This window comes from Canis aureus, chromosome 7, assembly GCF_053574225.1.
Source record: "Canis aureus isolate CA01 chromosome 7, VMU_Caureus_v.1.0, whole genome shotgun sequence".
Taxonomy (NCBI): Eukaryota; Metazoa; Chordata; class Mammalia; order Carnivora; family Canidae; genus Canis; species Canis aureus.
The window spans coordinates 67878393-67896578 of NC_135617.1; the positions used below are offsets into that span (position 1 = coordinate 67878393).

General features: G+C 38.1%; 1 protein-coding gene across 10 annotated transcripts in view; it reads left to right on the forward strand.

Annotated features, from left to right (window-relative positions):
- The window catches only part of FKBP5 (FKBP prolyl isomerase 5), a 107819-nt gene that overhangs the window by 62459 nt on the left and 27174 nt on the right, over positions 1 to 18186 (forward strand). For all 10 annotated transcript variants that reach the window (XM_077904292.1, XM_077904287.1, XM_077904285.1 and 7 more), the window contains 2 exons: positions 6372 to 6514; positions 7465 to 7579. In XM_077904292.1, the coding sequence (XP_077760418.1) occupies positions 6372 to 6514; positions 7465 to 7579 (258 nt within the window). The remainder of the gene's footprint in view (positions 1 to 6371; positions 6515 to 7464; positions 7580 to 18186) is intronic.

Consider the following 18186-nt stretch of genomic DNA (forward strand, 5'->3'; position numbering starts at 1 on the left):
GGAGCCTGATGCAGGTCTCCATCCCAGGACCCTGGGATCATGACCTGAGCCAAAGGCAGATGCTTAATTAACTGAGCCACCTAGGTGCCCCAATTTTATGGTTTTTTGTTTGTTTGTTTGTTTGTTTGTTTTAGAGAGGGAGTGGGCAGGGAGGGGCAGAGAGGGAGAGAGAGAATCCCAAGCAGGCTCCACATCCAGTCCAAAGCCTGATGATGCCTGACACGGGGCTCAGTCTCACAACTTTGAGATTGTGACCTGAGCTGAAATCAAGAGTCACATACTTACTGAGCCACCCACGTGACCCAAAATTTTATATTTTAAAATGTATTCTTTGATTACACTTTGCAGAAGGAAGAAAATAGTACAGTTCGTTGCCTTTATACTGGGCTTTTTGTATACTTTTAAACTTTTCCAATTGCCTATAGTCAGATATATATAGAAAGCATTTGAGCTTAGGAATAACTACATTAGGGATCCCTGGGTGGCGCAGCGGTTTGGCGCCTGCCTTTGGCCCAGGGCGTGATCCTGGAGGCCCAGGGCGTGATCCTGGAGACCCGGGATCGAATCCCACATCAGGCTCCCGGTGCATGGAGCCTGCTTCTCCCTCTGCCTATGTCTCTGCCTCTCTCTCTCTCTCTCTCTCTCTCTCTCTCTGTGACTATCGTAAATAAATAAAAAATTAAAAAAAAAAGGAATAACTACATTATACATTTGTTTAAATATATTTTTTTCATTTCAGATATTGTTACAAATGAAATAGGACTCTGAAATTGATAAATTGTTTTTGAGCTAATATAACTGAAGTCCAGATCAAGTGTAAGGATAAATTCTATATTCTTGGTGTATATAATTATGATCCTAAAGATCAAAAGATCCTAAAGATTACGAATCTTAAAAATGTTTATACTTCGACCCTATAATTTTCCTTCTAGGAATTGCACCTAAGGAAGTATGGTAGAAGCTTGCTTAACCAATTCCAGACTGATGATGCTCTTCATTCTGTTTGCAAATATGTTGAGTGATACTGGTGGTTTCCTGTTCTGTGGTGTGGTGCTACACTCTGCTTCAGCCAGTTTAAGTGGGCCTTGTCAATGCCCTCCAGCCACAGAACACAGCTGTCATTGAACAAGTTGGGTTTATTACTCACTGTAGGGAGGGAAAATGAACATAGGAATTGTGGGGTATTTCACTAAGAGTGTCCAAAAGGATTTATTACAGGATTTGGGCTTGTATTAGGTGATTTGGGGAAGGGTTTAGGGAAGAGGGTCTTTGCTCTGGATGGGATATTGTTAGGATGTGAGCTGATTCTTTGGGTATCTTAGTAAATATTACCTAAGAGGAAGGCTGAATAGATAAGAGACTAAAGTTACACCTGCTGGAGAAGCAGCAGTCACTCCTGTCAGCCAGGAGAGGGGGATGTTTGGTATTTTGTAGGTTGCACAATGACCTTATTTTTTGTTCAGACAAAATTTTGAAGTGTTTTTGTTTTGTCTCACTTTTTCATGGTCTCACAATGACCTTGGCTGATGTTGATGTTTTGTGAGATTGTTTATGTCCAATGGGAGAATAGCATGCCCTACCTTCCCCCAGGCCTGCTTCAGACATCATAAAGGCCTAGCTGTCAGTGTCAAGTAGTTTCCAAATGTTAGGGGCTGCTTTTTTCTTCCTCAGACTCTAAGAATCAGCTGAAACGTGTTCATGTCCACTGTACTTTTTTGTAATTCTAGAATTTAATTAGATTGTACATAAAACACTTAATGTAGAAACAAAGAGGAATTATTTCTATGAAAACTTGAACATTTTCAGAAAGACATTACTAAGGTGAATTGCTAAAAACATTTTTAAATTGCTCTTTAAAAAAAATTGCTCTTAAATTAGGAGTGGGTAAAAGACGAAAACAAGTAAGCCATTCAGAACACATTTTTACCAGAAGCATTCTTTGTGCTGATTGCTTTACAAGTATCTTCTGATTTCCAGTCCACTTTAAAGAAACCCACATTGTAGATTGAAATGATACATCATAAGTATGATGTATACAGTAAGGTTGGTGTGGAACTCTTTATCACCAGAGCCACACTCACAGACAAGGAGTTGGCCTTGTGACAAAGATTAGTGAATTAATATACTTTGATATGTTTTAAGGTATAAAAATATTTGAGGTATGTATATGTTCGTTTTTGATTCCTCACTTGAAGCAACATTTTAAATTAACCCAGCCACTATAGTTCTGATTGTCAGGTAAGAGGCTTTTACTGTGGAGGGAAAAAAAATACATGAAGATTTAGGTGCAAAATTGTTTTTTGTTTTTTTGTTTTTTTTTTTAGGTGCAAAATTATTCATCAAAACTTTATAATAGGGTAGCCCGGGTGGCTCAGCGGTTTAGCGCCACCTTCAGCCCAGGTCGTGATCTTAGAGAACAGGGATCGAGTCCCATGTCAGGTTCCCTGCATGGAGCCTGCTTCTCCCTCTGCCTGTGTCTCTGCCTCTCTCTCTCTCTCTCTCTCTGTCTATCATGAATAAGTAAATAAAATTTAAAAAAAAACTTTATAATAGTAAAAAAAAAAGAAAGAACCTAAGTGTTTATTAATGAAGTGATGAAATTATAATCAAAAGATGAAACAGTATATAATTATTAAAGGTCATTTTTCAGATACTGTCTTTTAACAAGAAAAATGCTCATACAGTGTGAAATGTAAAGAGCAGATCACAAAACCAAATGTGGCCAGAATTTTAAGAATGTGGAATTAAAAATATTAAATGCAAACAAAGTGTACATGTATAATTTGGAAGGAAATGAACCAGGAAATTAACAGTTTATGCCTGATGTTGGGATAGCCAAGGTTTTAAATTTTATTCTCTGTGCTTTTCTATACTTTCCAGGCATTCTATGATGAGTATATATTTAGTATTTTTTGTTTTGTATTTTTTTTGATCGGGGGAAGTTCTTTTTTTTTCTTTTTAAAAATATTTTACTTAAATTCCAGTTAGTTAACATACAGTATAATACTAGTTTCAACTATACAATTTAGTGATTCAACACTTCCGTACAACACCTGGTACTCATCACATCAAAGGAGAAATACTTTTTAAGAGTCCCTGGGTTGGCAATTTTAGAATTAAATGCCTTTGTTCATACCACTCTGGCTCTTTGCTCAGTGTGTTTCATTCGGTATTGGGAGCTCAATGAAAAAGAAGCTTTATGTTCTCAAATGAGAAAAAAAAGCAAAGGCACAGGCATGATCTTTTTTAGGTTGAGGGTCCTGTGGATTTAATTGACAGGCTAATGTTTCTGACCCCTAAGGCCTAGTGTAGATCTTATCTGTGAATCAAGCTTTTTCTGATTGCTCCAACCCCCACCCAAAAGCAAAAGCAAAAGCCCCCTTTTTTATACTCTGTGTTAGTGTTTACCATGCTTTGCTTAAAACAAAAACAGTGCATGTATCTTTCTCTTCCACTAGCCATACTACATTGCATGATCCTTGGAAGGAAGAAGGGGATGGCCACCTTTGTATTCTTAATAGCTAGATCTTTGTTCCTCAGTAATTGACTATCTTTTTTTTTTAGCATGATTTATTTATTAATATTTAACATGATTTATTTTTTCAGAGAGCATTTTGGAGAGAGAATATTTGTATTTTTTTAAGATTTTATTTATTTATTCATAGAGACACACACAGAGAGAGAGAGAGAGAGAAAGAGAGAGGCAGAGACACAGGCAGAGGGAGAAGCAGGCTCCATGCAGAGAGCCTGACGTGGGACTCCATCCAGGGTCTCCAGGATCACACCCTGGGCTGCAGGCGGCGCTAAACCGCTGCGCCACCGGGGCTGCCCTTGACTAACTATCTTGAACAAATGTACAGTAGTAACCCCCACAACATGAAGATGTCTTGAAGGAGTATATCTTAAAATTTCAGAGTCGGTAGTTTAAAAAAAAAAAAAAAAAAAAAAGGTTCTCAAGGGCCCAGTCTAAAACCTAGCAATCTTTGGAAAGAATAAGTGACAGGAAAGCCAACCTGTCAACAACAGATTTAACATTTTGCCTGATGATTCTGGACTGTTTTCACAGTAGACCCATGTGTAAGCATATAAATTGATGTAGCCATTTTTGAAGGGCAATTGGACAATATATCTATCAAACTGAAAATACACATCACCCTTGCATTTCTAGAAATTTACCTTCCAAATATACTAGAACAAAGGAGACAATCATATATGAACAAATATCCTTATTTAGAATACCATTGTTAATATGTTTCTCAATAGGAGAGAGACTGGGATATTATGCCACCATGTAGGATGAGGTAGATCTGTTTGTATTTACGATGATAATGATGGCTCTATACCCAATACGAGGCTTGAACTCAACCCCAAGATGAAGAGTCACATGCTCTACCGACTGAGCCAACCATGCACCCCCAATTATGATGGCTGTTCTTTATTAACCCAGGCACCATGCTATGCATTTGACATTTTATCTAATAATTCTTATAACAGCTATATGGCAGGCACTATTATTATCCACATCTTGCAGATAAGAAACTGAGGCACAGAGGTTAAATAATTTGCACATCATGTGTAAGGGTTTGTTATTTTAATCCAGGTAGTCTAAGCTTAAAACAGGGTGCGCTTTTAACTTCTAAAATGCATATTCTTGGGATCCCTGGGTGGCGCAGCGGGTTAGTGCCTGCCTTTGGCCCAGGGCGCGATCCTGGACACGGATCGAATCCCACATCGGGCTCTCGGTGCATGGAGCCTGCTTCTCCCTCTGCCTATGTCTCTGCCTCTCTCTCTCTCTCTGTGACTATCATAAATAAATAAAAAATAAATAAAAAAAATAAAATGCATATTCTCCTTTCTACTGATGGAGAAAGATCAAGATCTATATCATTGAGGGGTGGAGAACAGGGAGAAGGGACAGAGAGAGAATTCTAAGCAGGCCCTGTGCCCACTGTGGTGGAGCCCAACCCTGAGATCATGACCTAACCTGAAACCAAGAGTTGACCGCCCAACTGACTGAACCACACAGGTGCCCCAAGATATATATAAAATGAAAAGCGGGATCCCTGGGTGGCGCAGTGGTTTGGCGCCTGCCTTTGGCCCAGGGCCTGATCCTGGAGACCCGGGATCAAATCCCACGTTGGGCTCTGGGTACATGGAGCCTGCTTCTCCCTCTGCCTGTGGCTCTGCCTCTCTCTCTCTCTCTCTCTCTGTGTGACTATCATAAATAAATAAAAATTTTTAAAAAATTTACTAAAAAAAAATAATAAAAAAAATAAAATAAAATGAAAAGCTGAGTTGAATGTATAGTATGCCGTCATTTGTGTCTTAAATTTTTTATAAAAAGTGACAGCATACGCCAGAAGGATATAAAAGAACAAGAGTGGTTTCTTACAAGGAGGGAATGGATGCCCTTTCACTTTATGTCTTTCTCTCTTGTGTGTGCTTTAATAATAGGCATATATAACTTTCAGATTTTTAACTAAAATAAGTATCTGATCTTTTGAAAAATTTTAATACTTAATGAAGACAAGCTGTAGTCCTAAGTCGCAGATGCTTAAATGCATCCCTACTTACCTACTTAGGTATAGAGTTCCCCTTACTCTCTAATATCCTACTACCCGTTGTCAGTTCAGGATAACAGCTTTCTTCAAAATTCATTTCCATTGAGATTCATTGTTTACCTGAATCAGACCTTATGTTTTTTATTGACATAGTACCTCATTTTTGTATTTTATCCCTTTAAGTCACCTACATTTTTATTGTTTCCCAAAGGATTTGAGACTGCTTATTATAAGATATAATTTCAACTATATAGGCTAATATACTTCTACAGTTGTGGAGCAAAGTCAACTTTTGGTTTCCTGGAAGTAGGAAAAAAAAAATTCTGAGTTCAGTAGTTCTTGTGATTTGACAAAAGGACACATGACTGTTTTGCTTAAAAAAAAATGCTTTTTTCTTTTATTAAATTTTGAGAAGATATCGTTCATGGGGCCTTTTATGCAATTTATACCTTTCCAGTTGTTTGTTATTTTTGTCTACCCAACTAAATTATAAGCATCCTTAGGACAAATTCCATTTTATTCCATACTATTTTTGTTCTATCTATACCTAGAAAAATGCCCTGATTATTATAGTGGAAAATTTTTTAAGTTGATAACAACTTTCATCCTTCTCAATAGGGAATCTTCTCTGATCACCCTCAAAAATCACAGTTTATTTCTTGGTAGCTTTTACAAGGTTCTTCTGTAGCTCCTACTTCCTGAGTGTGTAATGTAAAGAGAATAGGAAATTTGTTTGAACTTGTGTTTTATGACAGTTAAGTATTTTTAAATATGGCCTACAGCTTTCAACCACCTTTTTCTTTCTCTTAGGCCAGGTTATCAAGGCATGGGACATTGGGGTGGCCACCATGAAAAAAGGAGAGATCTGCCATTTACTGTGCAAACCAGAATATGCATATGGCTCTGCTGGCAGTCTCCCTAAAATTCCCTCGAATGCAACTCTCTTTTTTGAGGTAAGTATGTGTGTGATGTTGCCTTTTTAGCATCTGTTCTACTATAGTGCTGGCTCTGAAGCAACAGGCAGTGGAACAAGGAGCTAAGCTTGCTATTGAGGATCAGATCCGACTTATTTATTTTGGAGCTTGGCTTCTTGAATTGTTTCCCACAAACCCAAGGGGTGTGTGCCAATGCTTTCTTAGAAACGTGTTTCTGGCACAGAAAAGTTATATCCAAATAAACAAAAGACACCAGGCTTGAGAAATAAAGGTTCTGGTCAGTGGTGTGAGTATAACATACCCAAAATTGACCAGAAAACAGGTTGGAAATGTGGGAGGTAAGTGTTGAAATGTACTGAAACCACATTGTAAGATATTTTCATGTTATACAGGCTTACTGTTTGTCACAGATCTCACTTCTTCATTAGAAGCTGTAGGTGGTGATAATGTTATTCATCCTGTATTGAATTATATATATATTTGTCAAGATCTGACTTAAAAAATGAAGGGAGGAAATGCCTGAAACATCATAATTAGGTAAAAAAAAACACCTTTAGTTGTCCATAAGCCTGATTCATAGGATTTATTTTTACATTTAAAAAGGGAATTCCATGAATCTGGGCTGGAAAGGTGGTGGCCTTTAGAGTCCGACAAAATAGTTCTGGGCCAGCACCTTGGAGCTCTGGCTTTTTGCCCACAAGGCAGCCCTCCTAGTGTTTCCTGTCTGTCTTTGCACTGCAATCCCACAGGATGCAGTCCTAGACATTATCATTACATGAAGGCTCTTTCCAGGTATTGAAAGTGCAGTGTTCTTTTTTTCCTACTTTTCCAATAACTGAGATACATAGATAAATATAAAAGAGTTTTATTTTGTAAAATGAAAGGAGAATTGGTTGCCCTTGTTTTTAAGTATGTTAAATTGGCTCTGTTTGGTCTTTTCTCAGCCAAATCCTTTTTTTCCTTTCTAGATTGAGCTCCTTGATTTCAAAGGAGAAGATTTATTTGAAGATGGAGGCATTATCCGAAGAATCAAACAGAAAGGAGAAGGATATTCAAACCCAAATGAAGGAGCAACAGTAGAAAGTAAGTATCGCTGTGACAGTGAACTGGTCCTTAAAAATTGGGTTCCATTTATAGGGAGAAAAGGGAGGTTTCTTTCTAAAAATCTATTTATAGCAATAAACAATTGGATATAGCCCGAGAATAGTTTTAAATTCAACATTTATTTAATACTGACTTTATGTGGTAAATATTTATCTAGCATGCCCATGCCAGGTACTGTGCGAGCTTCTGCAGACCCAGAAGGTGAGGAAAAGGTAATCTTATCCATCAAGTCCCAAGTCTATTATGGACTCCTTGGTGTGCCAGCAACTATATTAGCTGCCTTACATATTTATTCATTTATTTCTTAAAATAACCTTACGAGATAAAATTTATTATCTCCAGATGAGGAAAATGAGTTCAGGAAAGTTATATAAATTGCACAGAGTACAGAGTTCTAAACAGAGCAGTTAGATTATAATGCCATTCAGAGCTCTCAAACCCATCTCACTGGCTTTCCTCAAGGTCAAAAAGTTTATTTTAGTTAGATCATAATTGATAATAGTGTTCATTCTATTCTGTGTAGGAAATCTGGGTTCAGGTTGCTTTGCCATTTACTGGATGACTTAAAGCTATTCCGTGTTTTTATTTGCTGTGTTGGGAATAAGGAGATACTGTCGAGGACTGGGATACCCAGTCACTCTTTGTTCCTCCCAGAGCCTGTTCTGTATACCATTATGTACATCACTTGCCACTTTATGCTGTAATCAGTGTTTACCCATTTCCCCAGTATGCACCTTGAGGACCAGAATCTTTCTTCATCTTTTTGTTTCCAGCATCACCTACAGGGCCTTACATGCATTTGGTGTTCGGTAGATGCTTTCTGCGTGGATAGATGTTTGAAAGATGCCATTCATTTGCTTCATAAAGCTGAAATACTTTAAAAAGAAGAGTTGTGAGAAAACAGAAATATTTCCACTAAGAAAACAATCAAAGCACTAAACAAGGGTGGCAATATGAACTATTATAAAAGGCCTATTTAAAATAGAGTCCAGGGTGCCTGGGTGGCTCAGTCAGTTGAGCATCTGCTTTCAGCTCAGGTCATGATCCTGGGGTCCTGGGATTGAGCCCCATATCAGGCTCTCTGCTCAGTGGAGAGTCTCCTTCTCCCTCTCCTTCTACCCTTCCCCCTGTTCATGTTCACTCTCTCTCTCTCTTGCTCTCAAATAAAATCTTAAAAAAAATAAAAATAAGTTAGAGTTCCTTTGGAACAGTAAGCTAGAATGGTTGATTTTCTTATCTTTACTGTAGTATTTATTATTTGAGACCCGTGTTTCATTTTGGGGAGTCTGGAAGATTAGTTCAAATGGAGTTATTCATTTAGTTGGAAACAATTATAAATAGTATTACTATATTATTGCAGTTGAAATGTTTAGGTAGCTATCATTCATGGTAAGTTTTAGAATAAACGAAGAGGAGCTCAGATGTTAGAGAAATACATAGACCAGTAGTCAGAGAGAGGATTCTGGCTTCAGCGGACTCTAACTAACCCTTGAGTCTCTGGGCTTTAGCTTCCTTTCTTTACAGTGATCCTGTAGGACCTGCTAGCACTGAGCATTCCATGATAGAATTCTAAATGTTTATGAAAGTCACAAGGATGATAGAAAATTATCTTTAGCAAGTACGTGAAAAGATTATCTATACTACACATTTTAATTTTTTAATGAAAAATTTCAGGCATATACAAAAATGGAGATTTTTCCCTATGTTACAGTTACTCCTCAGATTCAACAGTTTATAATGTATATTTCTAAACTGGAGGATTTTGGTAACCAAATTAAAAGGAAAAACTTTTCCCAGTTATAAACAATGCCGCAAAGCTACCACTGCAGAGTTAACTTTGGGGCAGGCTAAATTAAATCAGATCTTGCTTTTAGTAGTATTTTCAGTGGGAATCTTTATTTTCAACTTTCTGTTTTAAAATAATTTTCAACTTACAAACTGTGAAACTAGTACAGAGAATTTTCTTATATGCTTCAAGCTTTTCCTAATGTTCACATCATCCCTCACCACAGTACATTTATCAAAATCAGGAAATTAACAAGGAGCAATACTATTAACTGTTCTACAGATCTTAGGTGAGTTTCATCAGTTCCCACACTGATGGCCTTTTTCTGGTCCATGGTCAGATTCAGGATCTACTGTGATATGTAGTCTCTCCAGTCTGAGACAGTTGGATCAGTCTTTCTGTGATTTTCATTATTTTAGCACTTTTGAAGACAACTGTCTGGTTATAAAATATACTTCAGTTTGGGTTTGTCTGATTAGATTGAAGTTACACATTTTTTGGAAAAATATCATATAAGCAATAGTGTGCCTTTCTCAGTTCAATCATTATCAGGAGGCATGTGATAGTGATGATGTAACTTGGGTCCCTTGGTTAAGGTGGGATCTGCCAAGTTCTGCTTTGTAAAATTTCCTATTTTTGCCTTTCTAAGTATCTCATTGGGAGAGAACTACTAGGAGATGGATGATCCCAAGATCTTCTTTTACATTACACCTTAACAGTGATTTTAGCATCCATGAATGATTTTTTTTCCCCATGGATGACTTTTGTATGCAACGGTTATAACTGTAGTATTTGCCTAATGGTGATTTTTCTATTTCCATTGTTCCTTCTTCAATGTAATTGGAATTCTGCTATAAGGAGGGGTTTCTCCTCCCCTATTTATTCAGTTGTTTATAATAGTATGGACTCATGGGAGTTTATTTTATTCTGTAGGTTATTATTCATTGCTATCTTATTTATGTTGTTGCTCAAATTGTCCCAAGTTTGGTCATTAGAAAGTGCTTTTCAACATACCTCCTGTGGTTTTTTTAAAGCACTTCCTTAATTTTTCCTTTTTATTTCTCTCTCTCTCTCTCTTTTTTTTTTTTTTTTTTTTTTTAGATTTTATTTATGGGTTGCATAGGTAGCTCAGATGGTTAAGCATCTGCCTTCAGCTCAGGTCATGATCTCGGAGTCCTGAGATTGAGGCCCATGTTGGGCTCCCTGCTCAGCAGGGAGTCTGCTTCTCCCTCTCCCCCTGCTCATTTTCTCTCTCTCTTTCTCTCTCTCTCTGTCTTTCTCTCTCTCTCTCGTTCTCTAAGTGAATAAATAAAAAACATTTTAAAAATTATTTTATAAAAAGATTTTACTTATTTATGTTAGAGTAAGCTGGGGGAAGGGCAGAGGGAGAGAATCCCAAACAGACTGTGCTTAATATGGAGCGCAACCCAGGGCTCAGTCCCACACCCCGAGACCAAGACTCTAAATGAAGCTAACAGTTGGATGCTTAACCAGCTGAGCCACCCAGGCACCTCAGTACTTCCTTACTTTTGGTACAGGATGCTCTCATTTGCCCTGGGGCTGGAATCAGCTATTTTTAAAGAAAATCTGATTTCTTTTATTAGAGAATAGTATTTAGAAACCAAGATCTGAGTGCTAGGTATACTCATACTATGGAATGTTATTGTTTCTAGAACCTCTCAAGTAGATGGATGTAGGAAATATGTGTGCCTCAATCTGCATAAATATACACAATCAAATTTATTCTTTACTAGTCTGTATATATATATATTACAAACTATGAGTACATCCTAACCCTTCTATTTCCAATCCAACCACAGGTTCACTCTCACCTTCTCCCTTTGCTTATTTAAAACAGCTTTCTCCAGCAGTGAGAAACCTCACTCTCATTATCCACAATATATTTGCTTACTGCTTAATTATAGTTTATATAGAACGTAGTTTCAGAATTGCTAACCCACATCTTGTGAAAAATAAGCTTCCTAAATATGGGAAATATTTGTGTACAGTTCCTTTAGTCATGAGCCTTAAAGCATACATGAAAACAACTGCTTTCCAACTTAGGTTAGTTCTTTTTCCTCACTCCCTTCAGTGTGGTTATGCTGTTCATTTATAATGCAGTTATGTTCATTTACATCTATGTTCCATTTAGGGTCCCACACACACTCTGGTTGATGTTTACTGTTTGTGTTTGGGGTAGGTGAAACATTACCGTGATTCTAAACTATACAAAAAGATATACACAGAAGTGTTTTTCCCCCTCATCTCTACTAACCTGTTCCCATTTCCTCATTATTTCCACCTTCCATCCTACCTACCTACCATTGGTCACCAGTCATATAAGTTCCTGGTTTATACCACCTGTATTTCTTCTGCACAAATGAGCAGGTACCTGCATTTTTTTCTCTTATAACCCCTTCCTTTCTGTATGAAGAGTAACTACTATCAATGGTTTTTAAAAGTATTTGAATAGTTCTTTATCTCATTTTACTTTTTTCTGTTTCCAAATATCTTAAGAAAGGGTAATGACTGATTGTTGTCTCTCATATTGTTAGGCTATACTTTCCTGGGAGGTTTTAGAGTAAATTGTTTATTTTTACTTTTTCTCCCCAAAAACCTTTTTTGGTTTACTGGAACAAATTGGTTTTATAAAACTATATTATATTTTCACTTATCAAGGGTAAGGTGTCCTGCTTTCCCTCTTTGAAACAAGTTTTCTGTGTGTGGGAGGAGGACAGAGGGTTGACTTAAAAGTGGTCTCTGTCCAAAACTATGATCACCTTGTTCTTTGGGAGTCTTCTTGGTCCTTACAGGTATCCCTATTCTAATAGCGTCACCTGTACACTTAGATTCAAAGCCAGTTCTGCAGTGAAGGAGAATGGGAGACAGTGGTGATCCATCATATAATATATCATTATAGATACACAAGAGTTACAGAGTGCCTGTCACTTCTATGTAAAGGTACAGTGAGTGGTCAGGGGAGGGGTGCACAGGCTTGGCAAGTGGTAGACTTGGTTTCTGAATCTTGGAATCAGTACCTGATATTCTTATGACTTGAGACAAGTTACTTGACTAGCTTGGGCATCCAGATTTGTCATCTATAAAACAGAAATGATAATCTTTTTTTTTAATAATCTTTTTATATGTAACACAGGGCAATTAATTTCTTTTTTTCTACCCTCCTTATTCTGCTTATATACTTTGTTTTGCTTCCTGAATATAGATTTAAGGAAGGAAATCCTTGACTCCTGTTTCTCTTATATCCTACATCTAATTCATTAGCAAATCCTTTTGGCTCTACCAGGGTTGACCTAGAACCCATTATTAATTTTTCCTTGTTGTCTTGTTTTCCTGTTGAACAACAGTCTTCAAATTAATTCTATAGCTCTTACTTATTTATTTATTCATTCATTTATTCATTCATGAGAGACACAGTTAGAGAGGCAGAGACATAGGCAGAGGGAGAAACAGGCTCCCTGAAGGGAGCCTGATGCGGTACTCAATCCCAGAACCCTGGGGCCACGCCCTGAGCCAGAGGCACTCAACCGCTGAGCCACCCAGGGGTCCCAATTCTATAGCTCTTAATACTAATCGTACTTAAGTTGTATTTCTCTAGGATATTTGTTTGGTTTTTGAAAAATAAAGTTATGGACTGAAATCAAAAGGCTTTTCTGACTTGTGATCTTTTACTTCAATTACTTTGTGTTTGGAATAAGGGAGAAACTTATGTTAGTTGACAGGATTTATTCTTCCTCAAAGAAATATTTTTAAAGATTTTATTTATTTGAGAGAGCATGGACACAAGCAGGGGGAGGGGCATAGGGAGAAGGAGAAGTAGATTCCTGGCTGAGCTGGAGGCAGGTGCTTAACTTGACTCAGCCAGCCAGGGTTCCTCCTCCTCAAATTTTTACCCTCTCTGTTAGGATCCTAATAATTGCAAATCAACTTTTAGATTCTGTTCCAGTGTGCTTTGTCTTATGTCGATTAAGATGACCATCTTGTAATTTTATTCAATCTTGTTCTTTTTCCATTAAAAAAAAAGTCAGTGTTCTAAGGTAGTCTAATTGACATTGAGATGATGGATATTTTAGTCGTCATACTTTAGTTGGCAGTAGAAGGTACATTGTTACCTTTAAGCTTTGCTTTCTTAGAAATCTAATCTCACTGACTTCAGGTTCTAAATACCTACCACTCTTCCTTCCCCAAGCCCCCTGTCTTTCACATTTTTGATTTGTTAACCTCAGTGCTTAGAGCAGACACATCAAAATGCTGGCTGTATGTGGCCGTCTTGCCCTACAGTGCTTTCACCATATTTGAATGCAAAAAATGCAATCGCCAGTGTTTTCAAATGTGAACATTTCAGCAGAGCCATCTGCAGGATTCAGTTTGTTGGAATACCCTTCCTTCCTACCTCCTTTCGCTATTCAGATCCCAGTGAATAAGAGACAGGCAAGGGGTTTGGAGAATGATTTCATAAAAGAGTAAAAAAATCCATAATCATGCTGGAAAATAGGAAGAATGCAAGAAGTGGATCAGAAATTATGAAGAATTTCTAGAATATATAAAGTAAATAAAATTAGACTGATGGAAACTAAACTCAGGAAATCCAACTCAAAACAGGTGTAGAGAAGTTCTCTGGAGAGGTACATACCATTCTCAACAAACTTGGGCAGAACTCCAAGCACACAGTCGGCTGGTGCAAGGGAGCCAAAGCAGGCTATGGGGCAATCATCATGGTTGTTATAAAACAATATGGAACAGCTGGGGCAGTAAACTTTAGTAGCAGTACTCAACTTTAGCTGAATTTAGAATTACCCGGGGAGTTTTTTTTAAAATCCTGATGCCCAGACCAGTTAAATAAGAATCTTAAATCTCACAGGCTGGAACTCCAGGCACAAATTTTTAAACTCCCCAGGTGATTCTAATTTGCAGCCAAGGATTGAGAATTACTCTAGGGTCTGGCTGTGTCTTTGCTCCTGGGCTAAAGTCAGTAAGGCCAGATTTCCAAGTTAAAATAGGGATGTGCCTCAGAAGACTCCATGTGTTAGGCCTTGGCCTAGAGAAAAAAGACATAAAGTATCTTTGAACTTTTAAAGTAGATTTGAAGGTGAAGAAAAGTGAAAAAGCTCTGCACAATAGTAAATAGGCTCAAGTGTTTTGCTCCTGAAGACTTTTTTGTATATCACCGCTGGGGAAAGGTATCCCCAGCCTTCATGTGCACATCATGCTCAGCTCATAGTAAATGCTCAGTAAATATTTCTGGTATTTCTGGTAAATATCTCTCCACGCAGACATCTTCACAAACAGCCCACCTCTTTGGGGAAAAGCCTACCATGGAAATGTATCTAACCACTAAGAAAAACTGTGCCAGATAACGACAATCATTTGATCTTACTGAATCCTTCCTTTATAACATGACCAGATAACAAAGAAACATCACCAAGTACCCGTGAGAAAAAGAAGCACCAACATGGACTAAGAAGAAATAGAAGAGAATTTTTAAAATACTACAAGGGCGGGTGGGCGGGGCGGGGGGCACTGAGCAGCTCAGTCAGTTAAGGGTCTAACTCTTGATTTTAGCTCATGTCATGATCTCAGGATCCTGGAATCAAGCCCCATGTCGGGCTCGGCGCTCAGGACAGAAGTCAGCTTGTCCCTCTCCATTTGTTCCTCCCCCTACCCCCATGTGCACACGTGCATGCTCTCTCTCCCTCTCTCTGAAATAAATGAAAAATGAAAAAAAAATAAGATACTAATTACTGTCTTCAGAAATATATAACGGGACATTAAATTCATAAGTCAAAAACCTGGCTTCTCTGAAAAAGGAAAGTGAAGATAAAGTTTCTGGAAATTAAAAATATTATTATCAAAACTGGAATTCAGGGGAAGGGTTGAAAGGCAAAATGGGCAGTCCCAGAGTTCTGAATTGGTGATATAAAAAAGGTAGTCTAGGGATCTCTCAGAACATAGAGTGAGAAAACCCAAAGATATGGAAGGTGGAAGAAAGAAGATAGGGATGAAAAAATCAAAGACCATTTGAATCTAATTAAACATGTAATAGTAGAAACTTTCCTAAAGATAGAAGAGCTTCAAAGGTTGAAAGGGCCAGTTGAGAGTGTCCTACAGCAGTAAAGAGTGCTTTTTCACCTAGATACATTCTGGTAAAATTTCTTAATTCCACAGCTTAAAAGAAAATTTTGAACTTTTCCAGGTAGGAACAAACTCTGAGCAAAGGAATGAGAATCAGAATGACATCAGATTTATTCATGACACTAAATACTACATGACAGCGCTTTGAGTATTACAACTATGAGGTGTTTTTTTTTTTTTTCTTTTTTCTTTTTTTTTAATTCATGAGAGATAGAAAGAGAGAGAGAGAGAAGCAGGCTCCATGCAGGGATCCTGACGTGGGACTTGATCCTAGGTCTCCAGGATCACACACCCTCGGCTGAAGGCGGCGCTAAACCACTGGGCCACTGGGGCTGCCTGCAACTGTTGAGTATTTTGATCCTAGAGCTGTATACTCAGTTCATCCTTTAAGAACAAAATCAACTTTTTGGAATATGCAGAATTATATCCTTTTTGAAAAAATACTGTAGGATATACTAAAATAACACAAAAAATAAAGCCAAGAAGTGAAGACTTCAAGGCATAAGCAACATTAGTGAGCAAAAAGAGTACTTCCCGTGTCAGTAAAGTTGCATTTAACTTAACAGATCCCTGAAATGGCAAAAATACAATGTTAAAAATAATAATAACAATCTAGAACTAGTCTCTGGATCATTTTAACAAAATGTGGTGCAGATGGGCAATGGAGAGGGGAGGCAAAATTGTCTAAAATGATTTTTCTTGGGGCACCTGTGTGGCTCATTTTGTTGTGTCCAACTTTTGATTTCGGCTCAGGTCATGATCTCAGGGTGGTGTGATTGAGCCCTACTTTGGGCTCCATGCTGGATGTGGAGTCTGCTTGATAATTCTTTCTCCCTCTCCCTCTGCTTCTCTACCACCACCACTACCCCTCAGGTATGCGTTCTCTCTCTCTCAATAAATAGATAAATCAAAAACAAAATGGTACCAACAATTTTGAATAGAGAAATTAGTTCATGTATGTACATGTTGAGATCTAATAGAGCTATGAGGGTTCTTTGGTTTTGTTTTTCACATGCTTTTGAAGTATTTGTGAATGTCCTGGTAAATTTTTTCCAGTAAGAAAGCAAATTCTTGAAACCACTTTATTATATGTTTTCACAAAAAAATATAGTATGGCACTTGGTCTAAAATGGACAGTGTTTATTCTTTTAAATATCTTGTTTATGTAGCTTCTTCTAGAAAGGCATATTCAAGTCTTCAGGTAAAATAAAATCCTCATAGAAATAGTCCTTTTTTGTTATTTAAAAAAAATCCAGCCAATGAATCATTTATTTTAAAATAGTGTTAAAGGACAAAAGCTCCATATCAGTAAAAACTTTAAATAGCTCTTGGAATTTATTAAAAATAGGAGTACTGGGCAGGCCCCTGTGGCTCAGCGGTTTAGCGCCACCTTCAGCCCAGGGCGTGATCCTGGAGACCTTGGAGACCCACGTTGGGATCCCTGCAAGGAGCCTGCTTCTCCCTCTGCCTGTCTCTCTCTCTCTCTCTCTCTCCTTTCTCTCTCTTTGTGTCTCTAATAAATAAATAAAATCTTAAAAAAAAAAATAGGAGTACTGACCAATATTCAAACAGGAAAATTCCTATGAGTGAAAATTACTACTATTTTCCTTAAGGCCCTGTTTCAAACTCATTGTTAAGTAAATATTAACTTTCTGGCCTTGAACTCTGTGGTAGACATTATGAGGTACAAAAGAAGTGTAAGACATGGCCTTCACCTCACCTACTTTTAGTTCCATTCATACTGCAACAGTGTTCTCCCTGGAGCCATTCAGTGGCTTCTTGTATCCAGGTTCTAAAACATGTTTAATCTGGTCTAAATTACCACTAATTGCAGGAAAATAATCCTAGCTAACTTCCATTGGGTTCATTTCTGTGCATCCAAGCAGATCACAGTGGTCTCACACAGGAGATCCCGGACGTGAAAATGAAGGAATGCCGGCTGCTGGGCCCTGATCTAATCCTCTCGGCAACAATGAGTTAGCTGGAATTATTTTGTGGTTGAAGAAACTAAGCTTCAGATAATTTAGATGACCTTGCCCAAAGCCACTACTATAAAGCGGCAGGATGAGACTGGAGTCCACGTCCGACCAAAGTGCTGTCCCTGTGTAAAGAGGGGAGTGATGAGGGCTTGTGTTGGGGTAGAGTTTATCACTGTGCATGTGCCTCCTATTCAGATGAAAATCTATAATCCAGTTGCATGGATTCTTCTATTCAGGTAGCCGGGGTGCCTGACTGTCCTGGGTAGGTAGCATCTGCCCCTTAGTTCTGTCAGCTGGTATTTGGTCCTCTCCCACGGTATAAAGTGGTGCCAAGGAAGGGGGAGGCAGTGCGGGGGACTTTGACCACCATGCTTGATGGGAACAGTTTCTCTTCTAATCAGTGATGAATATGCCTCTCTTGATTATAGAAATCCATCTCTGTTTCCTCATTTGCCGTTTCAGGGGGTCATTAAGAATCCACTGTCTCTTGGATGTTCAGCTCTATTAGGCAGGCAGAAACTCATTTGGCATGGATTAGGCAGCAGAGAAAACCCTTGCCATATGGGAGTAACCTGTCACAACCTGGTTTTCTCTGGCGAGATGACTGGTCTTGTCTAGTAGTAATGCCATTACAGCATTCCCATTCAGATCCCCATGACCCAGTAATTGTT